Source organism: Chenopodium album, chromosome 17 (assembly GCF_948465745.1).
Source record: "Chenopodium album chromosome 17, dcCheAlbu1.1, whole genome shotgun sequence".
Lineage (NCBI taxonomy): Eukaryota > Viridiplantae > Streptophyta > Magnoliopsida > Caryophyllales > Amaranthaceae > Chenopodium > Chenopodium album.
The window spans coordinates 27,256,535-27,278,930 of NC_137850.1; the positions used below are offsets into that span (position 1 = coordinate 27,256,535).

Sequence of the window (22,396 nt, forward strand, 5' to 3'; positions counted from 1 at the left end):
GTTGAAAATGTAGTGAGATTTTGTTATATGTACACTAGTTAATGTGATTATGCACCTTGTTTTTCTTTCCTTATTATTAATGTTGAATACCACTTTGCATCACTTTGTTATACACATATTTATTGGGTTGTGAAATTAAAGCATAAACTTCGTTATCGCCCATTAAAAAATTGAACTTATGGGATGAAAAAGCTTATGCAAGGAAACAAGTATGGAAAAGCAGAAATTAACCGCTCATTTAATAAGTGGTAATAAATTGTATGTATAATAATGAATTTATAAATAAATTTGTGTTTCTGTCTGATCCCAACTCTTCCAGGAACTCGGACCTGAGATTCTGATACCCCTATCGGCAAGCTGAGAACCTACACAATGAGAAGAAGTTAGCTAACCCCGGGGTGATCCGGGGATAACCACTCCGATGATAAAGTCAGAAAGTGTTTGAGAAGAGAAGATAAGTAAGAGAGATAAAGTAGAGAGAGATTAGAGAGCGAGTGAAATTAATGTTCTCATTAATGAGGTCTTACCTACTTATTTATAGTAATCTACCTTGACAGGTGGCTTTCACCCATGCACAACCTTTTGTGCCAAGTGTCGAGTTTCTGTTGCCACGTGTTAAATTGCGGCAGGCCGACATGTCCTCTTTCTGCAACATATCAGCATCTCCTTGCGATCTGGTCATGCCCAGATATCATCCCATACAATTAGCCCCCCAAGTGAGGACGTATGATCATCCATCATCGTGCTCAGTTAATCATGGGAGACAAGCTGATCCTAACAAAACAAACTTTGGGTTCCACATCTCATTCTTCCGACTCTTCCCTAAATTGGAAATTTTATTGTAACAACGTTTCTTGTACGTTGTCAAGTACTGCTTACTAACAAAGTGTCATTACCAATGTTGTCGTTTTCATAATCCATCTTAATCGCTTGGCCTGTATCCAGGCAAATTAACTTCTACATATTCATATATTTTTAAGCTCTATGTCCTTTTGCTGAGAAGTGTTATGCTAATTTGCTACTTGTAGTACTTTTATTATTACTATTTGCTGAGAAGTTATGTTTTCCTCCCCAAGTGACCTTGTATGCCGATAGCTTACAAGGTCAATTCATTACAAAAAACCTGGGAGCGAAAAACTCCGTTTTCCTCCCCAAGTGACCTTGTATGCCGATAGCTTACAAGGTCACTTCATTACAAAAAACCTGGGAGCGAAAAACTCCGTTTTCCTCCCCAAGTGACCTTGTATGCCGATAGCTTACAAGGTCAATTCATTACAAAAAACCTGGGAGCGAAAAACTCCGTTTTCCTCCCCAAGTGACCTTGTATGCCGATAGCTTACAAGGTCAATTCATTACAAAAAAACCTGGGAGCGAAAAACTCCGTTTTCCTCCCCGAGTGACCTTGTGTGTCGATAGGTTACAAGGTCAATTCATTACAAAGGGTACGTTATGGTAGTGTAACCGTTTTTCTTCTTTTCCCCTTTTTTTTTTTTTTTTTTTTTTTTGCTTGGGCGGGAAAATTTTTACACGTGTCACAAATCCTGCCGCTGCTTTTTGAAAAAGTTTGCCAATTAACAGCCGTCGGATCTCTGAACCGCCTTTCACTTCAATTGGCCATTCAGCTTCCCCTTTTTTAGATCAAAATTCCGCCATTTTCTTACTACTTTGCATTCCCTCCCAGTTTTCTCTCGAAAAAGTTTAAGTGGCTGACCACAGTTCTGTCCTTTCTTATCTTCCTCTCGTTCGGTTTGTGTATTCCGTCTCCTCGGGCGTACCTTCTCTTTCTTCGTCGTTTCTTTATCAGTTAGAGGTGTTAAATCCGCGATTTTCATTGAAGGTATTTTCGTACCCTAACCCCTGATTTTTCATGCTGTTTTTATTTCCTTATATTCAATTAAATGTTTGAAGATAGTGTCGAAGAGAATTTTCCTAACCTTAGTACTGCTAGGCGCCGTTTAATTAGACAATCTTTAGGCAAAGAAATCGGTAGTAATCAAGGTAATTCGTCTTCCCTTTCTGATAACATTGACTACCCTTTTGAGACGTTAACTTCTGAAGAAGAAAAACGTGCTTTTATGATACATAGGACCATTGCCCACCGTGAAAGCGCCCTTCACCCTACTAACCCTGATATCCCTGCTGATACTGAAATTCTTGACGTTGAACCTGTTAATGTCCGTTATCACTTACGCAGCTTTACTGGGAGACGATATTTTAATCAATACGGCACTAACGTTGGCAATATAGGTATAAACACTATGCCAAGGGTAAAGAGTACAAGTTATCAACCCCGAGCTGCCGCCCGTGAAGCCGCTGAGGCCGCCAAGGCAGCGGAATCTAGTAAAAGACCTGGACAAGGTCAGGTTGTAAGTTCTTCTGAAGAAGAACTTGAGGATGACATCCCTTTGACCCCTAAAGAAGGTCCGTCATCTCCTGTTCATGATTCTGCCGTCAACTCAGTTTTAAGAGATGACGACGCTCAGGAAGACAGTGTAAATAATGAGAGTAGGGATGACATTGTTGACTTAACGGCCGAGGTTATCCAGGAAGAGAATTTGGACGAGGGGTATAATTCTGAAACTGATAGGGCTGAGTTCCGACAACCTATAGTTCTTGCCGACGACGGAAAAGTTACAAAGGAAAAGATAAGTGAAGCTTTTAGGAAAACGGCAATTACAAAGGACTATTGTCGTCGTGCGAAAAAGTTCTTTAACTTACCTGATGGGTACGAGTTGTCTCTCCCTCCATCTGGAGCTTCAGTGTTAGATTGTCCAGCTGGTTCCGTGGCTGTTTACATGAAGCACTTAGATTTTGGCCTCCGTTTTCCTCTGCATCCCTTTGTTGCTAAAATCTTGAAGGCCTGGAACGTTTGCCTGGTTCAGTTAACCCCTCAAACTATTCGTGCCGTTATTGCTACAGTTTGGGTTATGCTATATCGGAACTTCCCTCTAACCCTTAATGTATTCAGACGGCTTATTACCCTAAAGAGAGATGGTCAATCAGATGGGTGGTGGTCTTTATATACCCAACCCCACAAATATACCGTCCATCCTAAACTATCTAGCTGCAAAGGTTGGAAGGATAAGTTTTTCTTTATTTCAGTCCCAGAGGATTTTCCTTTGAGGAGAACTTTTTTCAAGCCTCATCCCCATTTTGATTCAATCCCCGAGAGAGATCTCGGGAAGCATGAAGAAAGGGATGTCAATCACTTTGACATCTCTGAACATGATGAAGGCGACGGCAAGGTCCGTCTAATTCCTGCGGTGTGGGTGCCGAATGTGAGTTACATTCTGGGCAACGCGCCGCTATCTCGTGTCGGTCTTTGTTGGACTGACCAGCATGGTATAGCTTATCCTTCTTGGTTTTATTACTCTTATTCGCCTATTATTCATGTTCTTATTTTCATAATGAAAACGGCGTAGTTTACTTGTTTAGTGTTACCTTCCTTACCCTTTTATTATTATTATTTTTTTTTTAACTTATTGAATTTACATTCCTTTTTACCAGGTATTGATAAGTTGGATAACAGACAACTCGGCCTATCTTCTGACGGGACAAGGGTTATCAGGCGCTGCCCCAAAGCTTCCGACCCCTACGATACTCTTGCTTCCGTCTGTGGGCGTGCTCCAGCCATTAGTGCCAAGAGAAGAGCTGAGATCATGGCCGATGATAATGCAAAGAAAAGAAAGCTAACACCTCTAGCCAATCGCCGAAGTGGCATTGTGATCTCCAGCCCCAGGCAACCTGAAGGGCGTGCCGAAAAGAAAAAAGATCAATCGGCGCCCGAGAAGAAGAAGGACCAGTCGGTGCCTGAAAAGACCCCGACTGTCAACAAAGCTAAAAGCCCTGAGGCCGTTGTGAAGAAGGTTATTCAGGGTATTGAGATCGAAGATCTCACTTCTGCTGAATCTCCCCGTCAACCTCAGGCAACCACCGCAATTGCTCCTACAACGGCTGGGTCGGATTCCAGCATCCCAGCCTTGACTTATCGGTCCAATCAATGGATTGAGCGTGTTTCTGGAAGGTTTCCAGATGAGGTTCTGAAGGGGTTTGCTGTCCCTCCCGGCCATTCTGGCGACCGTTGGCAGCCTGCTATGGATGTCGGCCGGAACGAATCTATGATAACCGATGACCCAATGCAAGGTGGAAATCTCGGTTACCGGCTGTTGAGCAATTTGACACTGCCAATGGACAGACCTGCTGGTCCAATCGGCCCCCTTGCTGCTACCCACATGCACAACATGATGAAGGTACGTATACATATTATTATTTCATATCTTTATATATATATTTTTATGTAGCATTCTCGGCTTCCCTACTTCTACTTAAATACACATTTCTGTAGGCCGTCATGTCTGGCACAGAGCTGGTTGAGATGTATCGTTACTACCAGGAGAAACATCATCAAGCGTCTGCCAGCGAAAGTGCCATGCAGGAGGTCATCAAATATGCTGAAAAGGCCCTCGATGATTTGAGGAAAATAAAAGAAAGAGATGACAGGGAGATGTCGGAGCTGAAGGTCAAGGCTGAGAGGGTTGCCAACCTTGAGCTAGAGGTGCAAAGTTTGAAGACTCAGATCACTGAGAAAAACAAGGTCGTTGAGCGGCTTCCCTCAGTTGAAAAAGATCTCCGGGATGCCAGGATTAAAATTAAGAGCCTTGAAGAAAAGGTTCAAAAAATGGAAGCCGACAAACCTGGTATCCGTCGGAGAGCGGTCGGCCGTTATCTAGCCTCTGATGAGTTCTGCTCCAAACTCCAAGATCGTTTTGATGGAGGTTGGACCGCTGCTCAGAGATGTATTGCTCACGCCGCCGGTTGGAAGAAGGATGATTGGGCAAAAATTGAAAAGGCTTTCGGCGAGGAAGCCTACAAGATCCCTTCTGGCTTTGAGGCGCAGCAATTTTCTGATGAGGACTTGTATAACCTGGCGCCAACTGTTGATGACGGCCCCAGCAATCCCAGCATTTTGGATTCCCCAGTGCATGAGAATGCTCAATCTTGAAGGGGCGGGCAGTCATCACCGGCATCCTCTTGTGGGTCTTGTATCATTGGGCCTTACTAGCCGTAACTCTTTTATTGTTTTTGTATGTATGAACATGTTTTGGCAGTGCTGTTTTATCGGCATACCCCTCTTTTGTGGTGATGCCTGTCGGCTGTTAATTTTATCTGTTGTGTAAACTTATTTTTATTTTTACCGGCTGCCGTTTGCCTTCAAAATTCTATACTTTTATCATAACCGTGTTGTTCTTTACTTATCATTTTCTAGTTTGCCTGTTTTTAAACAAGGTTATGATAATCATGTTGCCTCGCCTTGCTAGTTTTCAACGCATAAAAAATTGCAAAAAATAGTTACTTACCTAATGCTTTGTCTAAAATCCGAAAACTTCCAGTTAGAAACCTTTTTAAAGACGCCAGCTTCCGAAGATACCAGATCTAAAACCTGGCTCGAGAAATTGCATATAAAAATTACCAGCATACTTTAAAAACTTATCAGCATACTATGGATATCACAACGCATATGAACTTATCAGCATACTATGGATATCACAACGTATATGAACGCCATATCATTTCTTGTCCCCCCCAGTGTACATAGTTCACGCTAGAGCTATGCACACTGAGCTGCGAACATAAAAGCGAACGGTTGTTGCTGGTTCAGATTATAACACTGGTCACCTACTGCTGTGTTGTTTTAGCCAGTTAGGTACCCTCTCGGCGATCATTTTCTGAGCTACGCCTCATGTCGGCGTATACTCGAATTGATTTGGCCGGTATTTATATTTTGAACCAGCAACCTCATGAGTTAACATATACAACTGATCAGGTTGTATAACTGTTATCTTCATGGAAGCGGTTTTTAGCTGTCCATCCCACTTAACGATGTTCTGTTAAATGGAGGATGCCTATTTCAATGCGTATTGTCTGAATACTTCTTCATTCATTACCGATATCTTTTTTGATATCAGTTTCAAAAAATAAGGATTTGTTCATTACACATAGTATTTTTTCAATACAGCGGAGTTCCATACATTTTTTAGAGGTGTCCCATCCGGGGTTTCTAGATAAAATGACCCTTGGATGACGACATCTCTTATTCGATAAGGCCCTTCCCAGTTTGCAGTCAGCTTCCCGTCTTCATTTCCCTTACCGGTTGCTGCGGTTCTTCGTAAGACTAGATCTCCTTTACTTAACGGCCTATATGATACTTTTCTATTGTAGGCCCGTGACATTCTTTCTTTAAAGACAGCTGACTTAACTGCTGCTTTTTCTCTTAGCTCTGGCAAGAAATCTAACTGTTGCCGTAGGAATAAATCATTTTGATCTGTACAGTAATGCTGAATCCGGAATGTCGGCAAACCGACTTCTTCTGGCATGACTGCCTCTGTTCCAAAAACCAGAGTATAAGGGGATTCACCTGTGGCTTCTCTCATCGTTGTCCTGTTGGCCCATAATATTTCTGGTATCAAATCTGCCCATAAACCTTTTGCGTGTTCGATCTTTTTCTTAATTGCCGTTATTATCTGCTTATTTGCTGCTTCTGCCTGGCCGTTAGACTGTGGGTGGCATACTGCTGCATAAGCAAATTTTACTTTATACATCATTAAGAGATCTTTGACTGGTTTACAGTCAAATTGAGTTCCATGATCAAAAACCATCGCCATTGGCAACCCGAATCTCGTGAAGATGTTTTTCCATACAAACTTTTTCACCTCCGATGCCGTTATCTTCGTTACTGGTTCTGCCTCTATCCACTTGGTGAAGTAATCAATTCCCACTATTAGATATTTTCTTCCACCTGTGGCTGATGGGAATGGGCCTGCTATATCCATTCCCCACTGGGCAAAAGGGATTGGGTTCAGCATCGGAGTTAGATCGTTCGGGGGCAAGTTGATAATTGGGGCAAACCTTTGGCACTTTTCACATTTTTTAACATAAGCCTTTGCATCTGCGTTCATTGTCGGCCAGTAATATCCCCTTCTCATTGCCTCTCTGGACAAAGCTCTTGCTCCAAGGTGATTACCACAACTTCCCTCATGCAATTCTTCTATTAATCTTGCGGATTCAAGATCCGTTATGCACCTTTGCAACGGCAGTGAGAACCCCCTTTTGTATAACTGGCCTTGGTACATAACGAACCACACACTGTCCTTCTGTAACCTTCTCAGCTCCCCTTTATCTGTTGGCCCTACACCATGAACGATGTATGCCAGTATTTTATCGTACCACTGATCCTCCACTTCAACACAATTGACATCCGCCGGTACCTCATCTATGCTTCTCTGCTTTAAAATCTCAACCATAACTTGAAGCTTGAACTTGCCAATCTTGCCAATGCATCTGCTTGAGCATTTTTCAATCTCAGAACCAGTTTAATCTCAAAGTATTGCAACTGAGCTGCTAACTGTTTCATTTTCTCCAAATACTTCACCATTGCTGGCTCTCGAGTTTCGTATTCCCCACTAAACTGGCTTGACACCAGTTGAGAGTCAGTTGTCAAAACTAGCCGTTTTGCGTCTGCCGCTATTGACAGCTGCATTCCGGCTACTGCAGCTTCATACTCGGCCTCATTATTTGTTGCCTTGAACTTAAATTTCATGGCGTATTCAAATATTTTTCCATCTGGAGCCGTTATCACAACTCCGGCCCCTGCCCCCGTTGCTGTGGCTGATCCATCAACTGATACCTGCCATGTTCCCAACTCCTCTTCTTCATCTGTGTATGTGGTTTCAACAATAAAATCTGATAACGCTTGAGCCTTAATTGACGTCCTAGGCTTGTAACTTATTTCATACTCCGATAACTCTACTGCCCATGTCAGTAGTCTACCAGACGTATCCATTTTTCGCAGTGACTTCTCTAGGGGATGATTGGTGAGTACTTCTATCGGATGTGCATCAAAGTAAGGTCTTAACTTCCTGGCTGCTACCAGTACAGCTAAAGCCATCTTCTCTATAACTGGGTATCTGCGTTCTGCCGCATTCAGGACATGGCTGACAAAGTAAATCGGCTGTTGTTGTCTCTTCCTTTCTACCAACAAAACGGCCGCTATTGTTTTTGGTGATGCTGAGATGTATAATTGTAACACTTCTCCCTTCTCAGGCCTGGCAATTGTGGGAAGAGATTTAAGATGATTCCTCACTACTTCTAAGGCATCACTTTGTTCTTTTCCCCACTCAAATGCCTTATTATTTCTCAGTACCATAAAAAACGGGAGTGCTTTATCAGCTGATTTGCTGATAAATCTTGTTAGCCTTGCCATCCTGCCCGTTAACCTCTGTATATCACGGATGGTTTTTGGTTGTTTCATTTGAAGCACCGCATTTACCTTATCAGGATTTGCATCTATCCCCCGTTCACTAACCATAAAACCTAAAAACTTCCCTGATCTCACCCCAAAAACACACTTCTCTGGATTCAACTTCATTTGATATTTTCTCAAGGTTTCGAATGTCTCCCTCAGATCGGTTATATGGTCTTCTTTGTTCTTACTCTTTACTATCGTATCATCCACATACACCTCAACATTCCGCCCTTTCTGTTTCTCAAAAATCTTATCCACCAACTTCTGATAGGTTGCCCCTGCATTTTTCAACCCAAATGGCATTGCCTTATAACAATACACACCTACATCTGTTATAAAGGCCGTTTTATTTCTGTCGGCCTTATGCATGCTGACCTGGTGATATCCTGAGAATGCATCCAGAAAACTAAGCATGGCATGACCAGAGGTCGAATCTACCAGCCTATCTATCCGAGGTAATGGGTAGCAATCCTTAGGGCAAGCTTTATTCAAATCTGTAAAATCCACACACATTCGCCATTTCCCTGTCGGCTTCCTCACCATTACTACATTTGCCAACCATTCGGGATATGTACAAGGTTCTATAAACCCTGCTGCCAAGAGCTTGTTCACCTCGGCCTGGATCGCTTCTATCTTCTCAGTCGAGAAATTACGCTTCTTCTGCCTTATCGGTCTAAACTTTCTATCAACATTCAGCTTATGTTCCATTACCTCAGGATGTATGCCTGGCATCTCGCTGGCCGAGAACGCAAAGACGTCGGCGTTCTCGCGCAATAAACTTATCAGGTTACACCTGGTCTCCACATCCATGTCTGCCCCAACTTTCACTGTTCTACTGGGGTCGCCTGGCTGCAATTCAATTTGGACGGTTTCTCCGCCCGGCAACGGCCTTGGTGTTTCTTCAGGTCTTGCATCAAAGTTTTTCATTGTCAAATCTTGCACTGTCGGTTCACCTTCCCTTGTTGGGTTGCATGGAACTGCGGCATCACCAACTGGGTTCTTCAAAGCTGTTACATAACAGGCTTTCGACATAACCTGACCTCCATACACCTTTTCCACAGCTCCCAAGTTCGGTACATAGGCTATTACCAAATGGTATGTTGATACAACAGCCTGCATGTCATGAATTATCGGTCTGCCGATAATTGCGTTATAAGCCGACTTGACACCTACCACCAAAAACTCTGCCATCACATCCCTCGCTTGTGGTCCATCACCAACCCTTACAGGCAACACAATGCTCCCCTCTGGCCTCACGGTCGACCCATTAAAACCGATCACAGGGTATGATACCGGCTTCAAATATTGCCTTCCTATATTCATTTCGGTAAAAGCTTGCATAAACAACACGTTCGCTGAACTACCTCCATCCACCAGCACCCTTTTGATGTCAGCTCCATTGATCTTAGTTATCAGGACTAACGGATCATCATGTGGGAACACTACACCTCGTGCATCTTCTTCCGTAAATACAACTTGTGGCATTGATGCTGGCCGAGGACGATTATCTACATCTAAAGCACAAACTAGATGACGGTGCTTCGCTAAATGCTTTTTCGCTCCACTAATCGTCCCTCCGTGAATCGGCCCCCCCGTTATCACATCCACTCTCCCTGTAGATAAAGGCGGTATTCCTGCATCCCCTTGTCGGACTATCCTCCCCTGTGTCCTTTCGGGCCTCGCTTCTATCTGCTGCCTCTCAACTATTTGTGTTGGCTGTAGACTCCTGCCGGTATTCAACCGGTATTGTGTTAGGTGCCCTTTCCTGATCAACTCCTCAATGTTGTCCTTCAATTGGGTACATTCTTCTGTATAATGCCCCACATCCCTATGGAACATACAGTACTTCTTCACGTCCCTCGACCTTGCTTTCATGGGAATCGGCCTTGACCAATCTTCTCTGTTCTGATTCACTGAGAAGATTGCAGCCCTTGGCGTATTCAGGGGGGTGTAAGTGCTGTATCTCATTGGCAGTCTTGTCGGTCTGGTATCTTGCCGACTTCCTCCTCCCCTTCCTGGGGCAGGAGCTCTCGGCCTGCTCCCTCCAGACAAGGTCCCCTCATTTTGACTTTGCCCCTTTCCATCCACCATATGCCTACTACTCGTCTTCAACAGCTCCTCGCTCTTTATGTAATCGTGAGCTTTGCTGAACGCTGCCGCCAATGTCGGCAGACTCTTCCTTGTAAGATACCTTTTGAAATCCGAATCAACTAACCCATTCATCAAAGCCATCACGGCTATCTCCTGTTGTAACTTCGGAATAGTGTTTGCTTCATTATTGAATCTCCTAATGTAATCCCTCAAAGATTCATCTGGTTTCTGCTCCACGGCCATCAATTCTCCAGAAGTTCTCTGCCTCACGCTATTACTGACATATTGCCCTACAAACATCTCAGTCAGTCTTTCAAAGCTATCTACTGACCCAACTTCAAGGTTGTTAAACCAATCGGCTGCAGCCCCAATCAAAGTTGTCGGAAAGACCTTACACCAAACTGCATCTGAGTTTGTGTACAGCATCATGTGTCCCTCATAAGACGTTATGAATCTTGTCGGATCCCCTCTTCCATCATATCTACAAGTCGGCATTTTCACCTTCTCCATTGGTTGATCTAAGATGTGTTGGGCAAATGGGGATGCCCTTAACTGCACTACCGTGCGTACTGCTTGACCTACTACTTGCGAGCTTCTTTGCTGCTGAGTTCTGGTACTCACAACACGACTCGAGGATTGCTCATCCTGCCGTGATGTTGTATGCGTCCTTACTGACGACTCATATCGGGGTCTCCTTGACGAGTTCTCCAGCTGATTGTGTTGTTCCTCCTGGTGACGGTGCGATGTTCCTCTATCGGCCTGGGCAGCTTCTCATTCAGCCCGTGCCGCCTCAGCCTTCTTTCTCTTCTTACTCATTGCACTCATCACCCTTGCGGCTGTTTCCAATTCATCTGGAGTAAATGCCGCCATAGGATCCTCTGCCTCCCCTCCTCCTGCAGGGGGGGGTTATCGGCATATGAAACTGATTACCCTCTAGGGTATGGGTTTCGTCTACTATCTCCACCTGGGGTTGTCCTACTGGTATTCCATTGTTAAAATTGTTTCCGGCCATGATTATTGTTGTTGTATATATATATTTTGTGTGAGGTTCTTAGGCGATAGAAGTGATCAATTGCCCCCTCCTTCTAGCGCCAAATTGTTTCTGTCTGATCCCAACTCTTCCAGGAACTCGGACCTGAGATTCTGATACCCCTATCGGCAAGCTGAGAACCTACACAATGAGAAGAAGTTAGCTAACCCCGGGGTGATCCGGGGATAACCACTCCGATGATAAAGTCAGAAAGTGTTTGAGAAGAGAAGATAAGTAAGAGAGATAAAGTAGAGAGAGATTAGAGAGCGAGTGAAATTAATGTTCTCATTAATGAGGTCTTACCTACTTATTTATAGTAATCTACCTTGACAGGTGGCTTTCACCCATGCACAACCTTTTGTGCCAAGTGTCGAGTTTCTGTTGCCACGTGTTAAATTGCGGCAGGCCGACATGTCCTCTTTCTGCAACATATCAGCATCTCCTTGCGATCTGGTCATGCCCAGATATCATCCCATACAATTTGTAAGAACGGTTGATGTTTAGTAATGCTAATTCATCCCAAATTGTATTTTTTTTCTTCACATAATTCATTCATCTATTACCATTGAAGGTAATATTGGGTGTTAATGGAGGTCTATATAATATTACTATATTAGCACAAGCTAATGTATAAAATTGCACTACTAAGAATATTAGGATGTAAATAACCAAACTTTGATCTCCATAAGGATATTTATTTTATATATTATATTTACATTATTATAAGATAGGTTAATTTAAATTATGTTGAGTAAACAACAAACTTTGCATTGTGGACTAATTAAGGACTTTTCACTTTAGAATTTCTTGCTTATATTACGGAAAGATTTTATCAATCAAGGGCCTGTTCATATTTACTGAATTGAGCTGAACTGAACTAAACTGAACTGATTGGAGCTGAACTGAACTGAACTGAACTGATTGGAACTGAACTGAACTGAACTGAACTGAATTGAGCTGAAATGAATATTTTATGTGAGAGGGAAATTAAGAGCTGAACTGAACTGAACTGAACTGAACTGATTGGAACTGAACTGAACTGAACTGAACTGATTGGAGCTGAACTGAACTGAACTGAACTGAAATTAAGTAAATATGAACAGGCCCCAAGTGTATACAGTATACCAAAATGATGTGATGATGTAAATGAGTTACTCTCTCTATCCCATAATACTTGACACAGTTCCTATTTAACTCCATCCCAAATACTTAACACGTTATTAAATATGAAATAAGACCACTAATAAAAAATATATATATATTTTCTCGTATTTTCTCTCTCCTCACCTTTTTTTTTTTTTTTTTGAACTTTGTAAGCCATATAAAAAACATAAAGGAGAATCTTTTATATAATAAACAAATATTTTAAACAGACTCATTTGTAACTTTCTTAAACTACGTGTCCACCACAACATCTCAAATATTACCGGACGGAGCGAGTATTATATATTTTAGAGGGAGAATTCGATTTCCCCTGGTTGATTTAATTACTCAAGGTCTCATCTCTCATGGACAACACACAACATCAACAACATTTTGAAGTCATATATTATCCGCCTACAATTTCCGTATACGAAGAAGCCAATAGGACAACAAATTAGGAATTTTTTATTTTTACCACCTCCAAAAAATAATTTAATTGCTTTTACTACCTTCATAAAAAAAAAATTTATTTTACCACCACATAAAAAAATGAAAATTGGCTTTTACCACCAATGACCGCCAATTAACGGATTCCGTCCATAAATCTGTTAGTAGGGCCTACCATGTCCACATGTCACCATACTATTGAGTAAAAAAATAAATAAATAAACAAATAAAAAATAAAACCTAATAGTATGGTGACACGTGGACATGGTAGGCCCCACTAACGAATTTATGGACGAAATCCGTTAGTTGGAGATGATTGGTGGTAAAAGCCAAATTTTATTTTTTTATGTGGTGGTAAAAATAAGACTTGTTTTTTTATGGAGGTGGCAGAAGCAAATTTTTCGTTTTTTTTAGGTGGTAAAAGTCAAAATAACCAGCAAATTATATTGCTTTTTTAGCTTACACACATAGTATTTAGTTTTATTTTTTCTTTCTACAAGACATATTAGATTATTAGGTGATGATATTGTGAGAAAACATGTTTGATTCTACTAGACATACTTCGCTTGTATAGACATACTGTCAAAGTTAATACTTCTGTTTCAAATTAGATGTCACATTTTTTTTTATTTTTTTTTATAATTACATTTGTCAATGTAAAAATTCAATCTATAATATTTTTAATTATATTATTGTAACATATATATATATAAAATGAATTTTAATTAAAAATAAATTAAAATCAATCTAACAAGATCTCATATGACTATGATTTTTATAATATCATAAATGTTAGTTGAAAAAAAGTTATAAATAATGTCAAAAGTCAAAATATATCATCCAATTTAAAACAGATAAAATACAAAGAAAATAATTAATTTAAAAACTCATGCTATATCAGTTATTCAAAAAACAAAGGTGAAATTATATCAATAATTCAAACAAAAAAAAATCTACCTAGGTGAGACTATTAAAATTAAAAATAAAAAATAATGTAGCATGCACTTCTTATATTCATATTGGTACCGAAATTTAAAATTAGGCAACCCTACGTCCCTACACTTTGAGCACATTGTGAAGGGCACATGGAGCATGCACTAAATGACATAATTTCTCAAACCCCACCATTTTACAAATTGCCTTAGACCTCAATTCATTCTTCCCTCAATCCCCGCATCATTACCCGCCTCTTTTCCCTCTTTTTCTTTTTTCTTTTTTCTTCTTTTTACCCTTTTAATATTTGACTTAAAAAGAGAGGGAACCACTCATACCAAACAATCTAGGTGTATAAATACACTATAACCAACATTCAATAAAACAACTCCCTAAATTTCCTCTGTTTTTTTTTTCTTCTTAGCAATGGCATCCAATGTAAGATGCTTTTTCTTGCTCTTAGCCTTAGCCTTAGCCTTTTGTCTCCAAACTCATGCTAGAGATAGCAAGTTCTTTAGCAAAGTAAGCAAAGAAAACAAAGAATCAATTAGTATTGCTCCTATACAATCACCAACACTAGCTCCTTCTCCATCGCCCGAACCCGATGTTGTCGAACATGGGTACGGGCTTTACGGTCAGGAGACGACTTATCAATACCCTCCTACCACCACAAACCCCACAAAAAGTGAAAATTTTGGTCAAGAGAAGTTTGTTTCTAGTGAAGAGTTGAGCAAGAACAACTTCAAGGAATTTGGAATGGGTTATTCCAATGACAACTTTAATGAGAATGGGAATGAGAAGAAAGGAATGAGTGATACTAGATTTTTGGAAAATGGGAAGTATTATTATGATGTTAATCACGATGTTAAGGATGAAAGTAGCTTATTCAATGGGAATAAGAATGAGTATGTGACTGAAAGGCAAGGAATGAGGGATACTAGATTTTTGGAGAACGGGAAGTATTTTCATGATATTAATCAAGAGGGTAGAAATGCTCATTTCATCACTAACAACTATGAGAATGAGAATGAGAATGAGAATGAGAACGAGAACGAGAACGAAAACGAAGAGTTTGAGGAAAAATATGGCCATTTCAACACTAACAACTTCGAGAATGAAAATCACAATGAAAACGAAAAATTTAATGAGCAGAAGCAAGGGATGAGCGACACAAGGTTTTTGGGGAATGGGAAGTACTTCTATGATGCCAAGAATAATCATGGAGTTGGAGATGATGCAGGTTTCCACAACAACAATAATGTTGAGTTTGCCAATACTTTCTCTAGGAATGGGAATGAGTATGAGAATGGTAACTATGAGTATGAAACACAAGGAAGAGAGGGTAATAATTATTATCATGGTAATGAGTATAATGTGAAAGAAGGAAGACAGGGTTATAAACCCAAGAAGTTTCCTAATGAGTATGATACTATGGAAGAATATGATAGGGAACAAGGGTACATTAATGGTCATGAAGGTGAATATGTACCATAATTAAAATTTAGTAGAGTTATGTCTAAGAAAAAATGATTTAAGATCAAAAGGGTTTATAGTTTTTTGTTATACTTTCGTTTGTTAAGTTATCAAGATGTATGAGTCTTGTTTGGCAATTTTAGCTTTTAGTTATTTGTGTAAGCTAAAATTAGCCACAATAATGTACTGCGTATTTTTCTTATGTTGGAAATGCAACTTTGAAATTTAACATCAAAAACGATTCTCACTAATTATAAAAGCAACAATAATACTTTTTCATTTGATTAGTTACTAACGTAATAGCATGATTAAACTCACTCGGTCACTCCCACATAATGATTTATGAGTGACCCTTCCTAATCTCCTAAATATTTGTTTTTTACTTTTAACAATTTTGTGTACAAAAAAAGGAAGGGAAATGTTAACTTGACTTCTAAAAGAAAATTTAAAAGAGAAATTTTACACAGACATCCCTTAGGTGTTTTTCCAATATGTGGCCCTTCCTTTTAAAAATTTTATGCTATAACCTCAAGTAGGGGTGTGCAAAAAAAGACCGAGACCGGAAATCGGACTGGTGTGAGGAGGGTGTGCCCATCGTAGGGGATCTTTCTCCTCTATGCTCATAACACTTTAAAAGCGTAGGTGTAGACACCCATTTGTGTCTCCCCCAAACCAAACCCAGTGATGAATGCCTTTCACGTTGTGTTATTATCGAATTAGGTGAAAGTGGTTTGAAAGTCGAGTGTTGCAGTTTAGTTTTAATTAAATTCTTCTCTCTCTGTTTTTGAAAATGACCTTATTTATTTGAAAATATCCATTTCAGTTTATTTTGGTCCATGGTAAGAGTCCAATAATAGTGTAGATGGATGGGGTTCGAAGAGACCTTTCCAACGATATATTATAAGCCCGATTCCGATGAATATTGAGGAAGTTATGGCCAAAATACTAAACTGGGCCCAGTTATTTATTTTAATACGACCCAATGATCTAGAGGAGGGCCCAATATTAATTATTATTCCTAAAATTATTAGGATTAATTATAGTTTTCTAGAAGTTTCTAGAAAGTTCCTTTTAATTCTAATATTGTTAGATTTAATAATTAATTATCTTTAAAAGATTTTTATTTGGAATAAAATATTGTTTTGTTATCCTAAAAATACGTATTTTATCTTCTGTACGGATTCCGTAGATCAAGTTGATTAAAGATCGGATTCCGCGTGAAGAAAACGCGCTAATACAGGCTGTCGCCAAACGACAAGTCTGTCGCCGCACGACAGACCCTGTCGCCGCGCGACAGACATTGTCGCGTCGCGACAGACATTGTCGCGTCGCGACAGAGTTAGTTCCTGGCGATAGTGTGTAGTTTTATTCCTTATCAAATTCTATGTTTTTCCGGATTATTTTCATTATAAATAGCGTCCGAATCCCTGTTTTCAAAAATCATTCACAATCATCAATTCTTATCAATTATCAATTTTCACAATCATCAACTCTTTCTCAATTCTCTCTATTCCCTCTCAAGAATTACTTAATTCTTTTCTTTCTAAACTACCTTTTTACAAAACACAATATTCCGCATTCATTAGACTTAGAGTCTCTTAGCCAAGTTCGAAGTTGCCTTCGCCCTAGACGTGCAAGATTGATATTTTCTGAGGGTTTGGTCCAAAACTAGTCTAAACTTTATTTAACTTTAATTTAATTCTTTGATTCTTTAATTCTTTAATAATTCTTTATTATTTTCATTGAAGTTACTAACTTGTGTATTTTGTTATTAGAAAGAGGTACGTGGCTTCAAAGTATGTAATCTTATTACTCTCTTTCAATGTAGAAAGCATGCTTGTTATTGTTATATTCCTAGTATCATGCTAGGATGTATTTAATTCCTAGTATCATGTTAGGATGTTATTATTGCTTTCTAGTATCATGTTTAGGGTGCTTTTACTTTTTTTTAATATCATGTTATCATGTTAGTACCATGTTAGGTTTGAAGCTTTGATCTTTATCATTTAGTGACATGTTAGGATTCGTTATTAATCTTGTTAGTATCATGCCTAGGATCTTGCTATTATATTTAAGCTTTATTATATCATGTTATTATCATCGTTGTTATTGTTTATTGGTTATTATGCTTATGTTGCTTGATATATTTTTTATTGTTATTGCTTGGTCACACCTTTTATGCAGGTTTAAAGGGAATTTGTACTTGGAATCACGCTTAATAAGATAATTAATAATTTGGTTTAGGCTAATGTGATTTTAACTCAAGTGATCGCCAATAATAGTTTTGTTTGTGCATTAATATTCAACCAACATAGATAAACAGGTTAGGTTTAATATAATGTTTGTATGTTATTCGAAAAGCGCACATGAATACGAGCAGAACAAAGTAGAGGCCTATTTTATAGGGCGGGTCCTTTCTTTTGTAGATTGGATTCGTACCCTCATCCCTGGACCCTGTTTGGTTCAAGACCTTATGGAGTAGTTGATGGTCCTTTGGATTGTCTTTTGGGTTTACAAGTTCCTAAAACTTGTTGGCGACTCTTTTTGCTCTTTGTCTTTCCCTTTGGAACGCCACCATACTTAGTGTATGATCACAGTGGGGTTCAAGTTTGGGGTTATCGTAATGCTTGAAATATTCCCTATAGTTTTTGGCGACTCCACTGGGGAGGATTTCTATTTATATTCCTGAAATTTATTTAATTTTGGCAATTATTTAGAATGAGCGGATGAGACTCGAAAAATTCTAAGTATTTCATGTGCGTGATTTGATTAACATTATTGTCATATGCATTAAAAGGTCCTCATGGGAGTACCCCATGAGTCAATCCATAGGAATTTTACACGTAGGAAATTTGGGAAATATCTTTCATGACTAGAATCGAAAAGATAATACGAAATCTGGAAAATTCGAAGAACACAGAAACTTGCCAAGGCATGTAGGAACTAGCGTCTAGAAAACAGGGCTTGTCGCCCGTAAAAAGTTTCTGTCGCCTGGCGACAGAAGCTTTTTTGCGGCGACAGTCCCTGTAGTCTGGCGCCAAGTTCTTCCAATACCGAGCCAGGGGTCTGCCTTCTTGTTTTGACCATTTCTAGTGTTGTTGGCTCGATTTTGCTTATTGATTGAGTCATTTTCTCACTTTTCTGAACCCATATGTGTTCTACATATGGATATAACCCTCTGGGGGTTCCTGCTTCACCTGCCCAATGGAATATCCCACTATCATGTGCAAAGTTCAGATTTGGGTACGTGTAATGTTTGTGAATCCACCAAACCAAGGAGTCGAGTCCGATTTCATCTCGCACTCGCGGAATCCTGTCCATTCGCTCCAACCCTCCCGGTAGGTTTGTGTGCAATGCATATGGATTCTTAACCATGGACCCTTTTGACTTAACCCATATCCTCGAATTTTAGAGAACTAGAGCCATGGTTAGGTTGCAAACTCATCTTGTGACTATGTGAACTACTTGTGCACCCTTGCTTGTATTTATTATATATGTGCTAACCGTTTGTTTGACCTGTGATTAAGACTAAATAAATTGACTAATGACTAAAAGGACTTTGCCTAATTAATTAATTAATTTTGAATTAATTAAAGGCTAATAATTTAATCAATTCGACTTAGTACGACTTTAGGCATGTCCATTTAGAGTAAAATTACTGGAAACAGTCCAGATTAATGTTCCAGCAATGGCGCAGGAATTTGGACTGTGGCGCTGCAGTTTAGCGTCTGTCGCCTGGCGACAATTTTGTCGTCTGGCGACAGACTCTAAACTGTAGCGACAGTCCTGTTTTTTTAGCGACAGTCCAGTTCTTTTGCTCGATTCATCACGACGAGTCTAATTAACAGTCTACTAATCGGATTAATCAGTTTGTTAATGGTTCAAACCATGTTTAAGTCTTTAATTAAGTTTAGGCACTTAAAGTCCCATGGTCATACACTAGTAGTCAAAGCATGTCACTCACATACACATAAAGCACACACATAACATGTTTGTTACATTATGACCATGTCTAGAGAGTCTTGAATGCGTGTTTTCCGTCATTTTTTTTAGGGGGGTAAGTCGGATATTAATCCTCCAATTTTTAAATTCCCTTAAAATATATACCCCATTTTTTCACTTTTTCTTTTAAGTCTTTTAAACATAAAAGTCAAGTCAATTAGAGTCAAATATTAAAACAAATATGGTTTAAATTACAGCGCGTGGTCAAGAAAGGAAGGGCGTTTAATCAAAGACAACACTTTTGTTCAAGTTTTACTTTTCGACAAACCAATCGGTAGGAAAAGGAAAGCTAAGAAGGCAATGGCTAGTCAAGAAGAACTTAATGAAGTCAAGGGACAGGTAGCCAACTTGGCTGAGATGTTGCAAAACTTATCGCTGCAAATAAGTAATCCTGAAAAACAAAAACAAATGAACCTAATCCAGGAAAGCTTGGGCAAACTGTCCAACGATTTTAGATTTCAAGAGATTAGCTCCCAAGGGGTCTCGGTGGATAAGGACCTTCTTCCACAAATGTTCAATCCCAATGACATCCCTAAGTTCAAGGCTATGGATAATCCCTATTTTCATTTAAGAGCTTTTGAAACTGTAATGAGTATTAAGGGGATAGATAGAAAGGCATTTCATTCTGTATTTTCATTATCCTTAGAAGCTGTATGTCAACAGTGGTACTTTTCACTTGATAAAGAAAAGACCTCTAGTTGGGAATCTATTGTGAGCGCTTTCATTGAAAGATATAAATGCAATATACAAGTTGAAACCGATCATAGAGAATTAGAAATGCTGAAACAAAAAGAAAATGAAGGTTTCACCTCCTTCTTCAATAAATGGAGGGAAACCATTGCAAAAATGGTTGAAGTGCCTAGTGAAAAGGAATCCGTCAGGATGTTCATTAAAAACCTCCAAGAAAAATATTCTAAGCATCTCAAATATCAAAGCAGCTTAAATACTTTCAAAGCGGTATATGACATTGGAATTAACATTGAAGATGACCTTGCTAAACAGAAAATTGCTAATAACAACTCAAGTAGTGGCTGGAAAAATAAGAAGAACGACAATCCTTCTTCATCCAAATCTACCCATTCAAATAATGTTAGCACTTTTCCTCTTAATGAAGTATTGGCAATGAATAATAATCAAGGACAAAAGAAACCATTTAGGAAGAATTATACTCCTATTGGTATGAGTTATGACACCGCATTTGATCGCTTACATGCAAAAGGCCTTATAACTCCTATTGGACCATTTGGGGACCCACCTGTCGAAAGGAGAACGGCTAGCTGGAACCCAAATGCACATTGCAAATATCACCAAGGTAGGGGTCATCCTACAGAGAATTGTTGGAGATTAAAGGAAGTCATTCAAGATTTGATTGATAGTAACAAGCTCCCATTATCTCCTGCAAGTAAGAAGCCAAGTATCAATACTGCACCGCTATCGGATTCTTTGGCTATTTCCGACGAAGAAAACCAAGAGGATCCATCTAGTCTCATAGAACCTATCGAGACCATCGAAGAAGAAATCTTCGAAGATGCTCTCGAATTCTCCGGTCAGGAACCCGCAACTAAGCAAGAAGTATTGGCATTGACATTAATACTTTCGGAATTGAAAGAATTAATCTCACAAACCTTCGAGGCCATAAAAGAGAAAAATGAGTTGCTTAAAAATAAACCTCCACTTAAGCAAAAGAAACCATTTTATCTCCAAGTAATTGACACTCCCAAAAAGAACAATAGGAAATATACTCCAATTGGGACATCATACACAAATATATTCAAGATGCTCTTCGAGAATGGAAAAATCCAACCTCTCGAGCCAAGACCATTTGAATCGCTGAAAAGGACAGACAAATATTATTGTGCATATCATCAATCAGGAGGACATACAATAGAGCAATGCTTCAAGTTTAAGGACTTGGTTCAACGTTTGATTGATGAGAAAAAGTTAGTTCAACTTCCACAAGATGCCGTGATTAATGGAGTATGGGACAGTGACGATGAGGATGTTTACCTTAAAGACATTGAAGAAACTCCTCTATCAACAATATACCCAGTAAGTGACATTTGGGACGAAGAGGACTCACCTATAGATGTCCTCACTAGGTCCGGGAGAATACAACCTCCCATTTCAACACAACCCATACCTTCTATTCAGCAAATTCCCGTGCCTATTATAGAAGACAACGATGTTGTCAAACAGCTAAAAAAGACTAAAGTAGAAATGAATGTATGGAAACTTTTAGCCACATCTCGAGAACATAGAGTCGCAGTCATGGATGCACTGGCTAAGGTAGGCATAGATTCGGACACCACTCCTGAGGGACTTGCAAACTTCCTCACGAGCGATCTCCCAAGTCCAACTAATTTGGTCACTTTTTCGGATAAAGATCTACCACCGGAAGGTGACAAACACAATAAAGCTCTAAACCTCACGGTCATATGCAAAAGAATGAATGTCCCTATGACTCTTGTGGATAACGGTTCAGCAATTAATGCGTGCCCACTTAGAACCGCAAGAATGTTAGGAATAAGAGATGAGGATTTATCCCCGTCAACCCAAGGAATAAGAGCCTATGATAATTCACGTCGTCAAGCATTAGGGACGATCACTATGAATGTAACGGCAGGCGCAATTGAACATGCTACTGCATTTCAAGAAGTAGATATCAAAGCATCTTTTAACTTGCTATTAGGACGCCCTTGGCTTCATGATTTAAAGGCCGTCCCTTCGTTTCTCCATCAACAAGTAAAGGCTATAGTTGGAGGCATTCCAATAACCATTGATGCTTCATCTATGAGGATTAAAACAGTAGAAAATCCACTAATTAACGTGGAACACGACGAAAACGATGAAGATTTGTGGGGCTTTAGCGAAGAGGTCTCCTTAATAGAGGAAGATGAAAGGACCCCTCTTCATTATGACCTCCACTCAAACATGATAACAAATGCTATCCTAAGAAAACAAGGACACTTTCCTGG

At 39.6% G+C, this 22,396-nt stretch overlaps 1 protein-coding gene across 1 annotated transcript; it reads left to right on the plus strand.

Moving 5' to 3' along the window:
- The first annotated feature begins 14,212 nt into the window (after positions 1 to 14,212).
- On the plus strand, positions 14,213 to 15,660 carry LOC145587728 (uncharacterized). The gene has a single exon (XM_081644419.1). It carries the CDS (start codon positions 14,373 to 14,375, stop codon positions 15,438 to 15,440), a length of 1,068 nt encoding a protein of 355 aa, XP_081500545.1. The 5' UTR covers positions 14,213 to 14,372; the 3' UTR covers positions 15,441 to 15,660.
- Positions 15,661 to 22,396: the final 6,736 nt, after the last annotated feature.

Coding starts and splice junctions, on each gene's coding strand:
- LOC145587728 (XM_081644419.1), top strand. CDS start 14,373: ATGGCATCCAATGTAAGATGCTTTTTCTTGCTCTTAGCCTTAGCCTTA.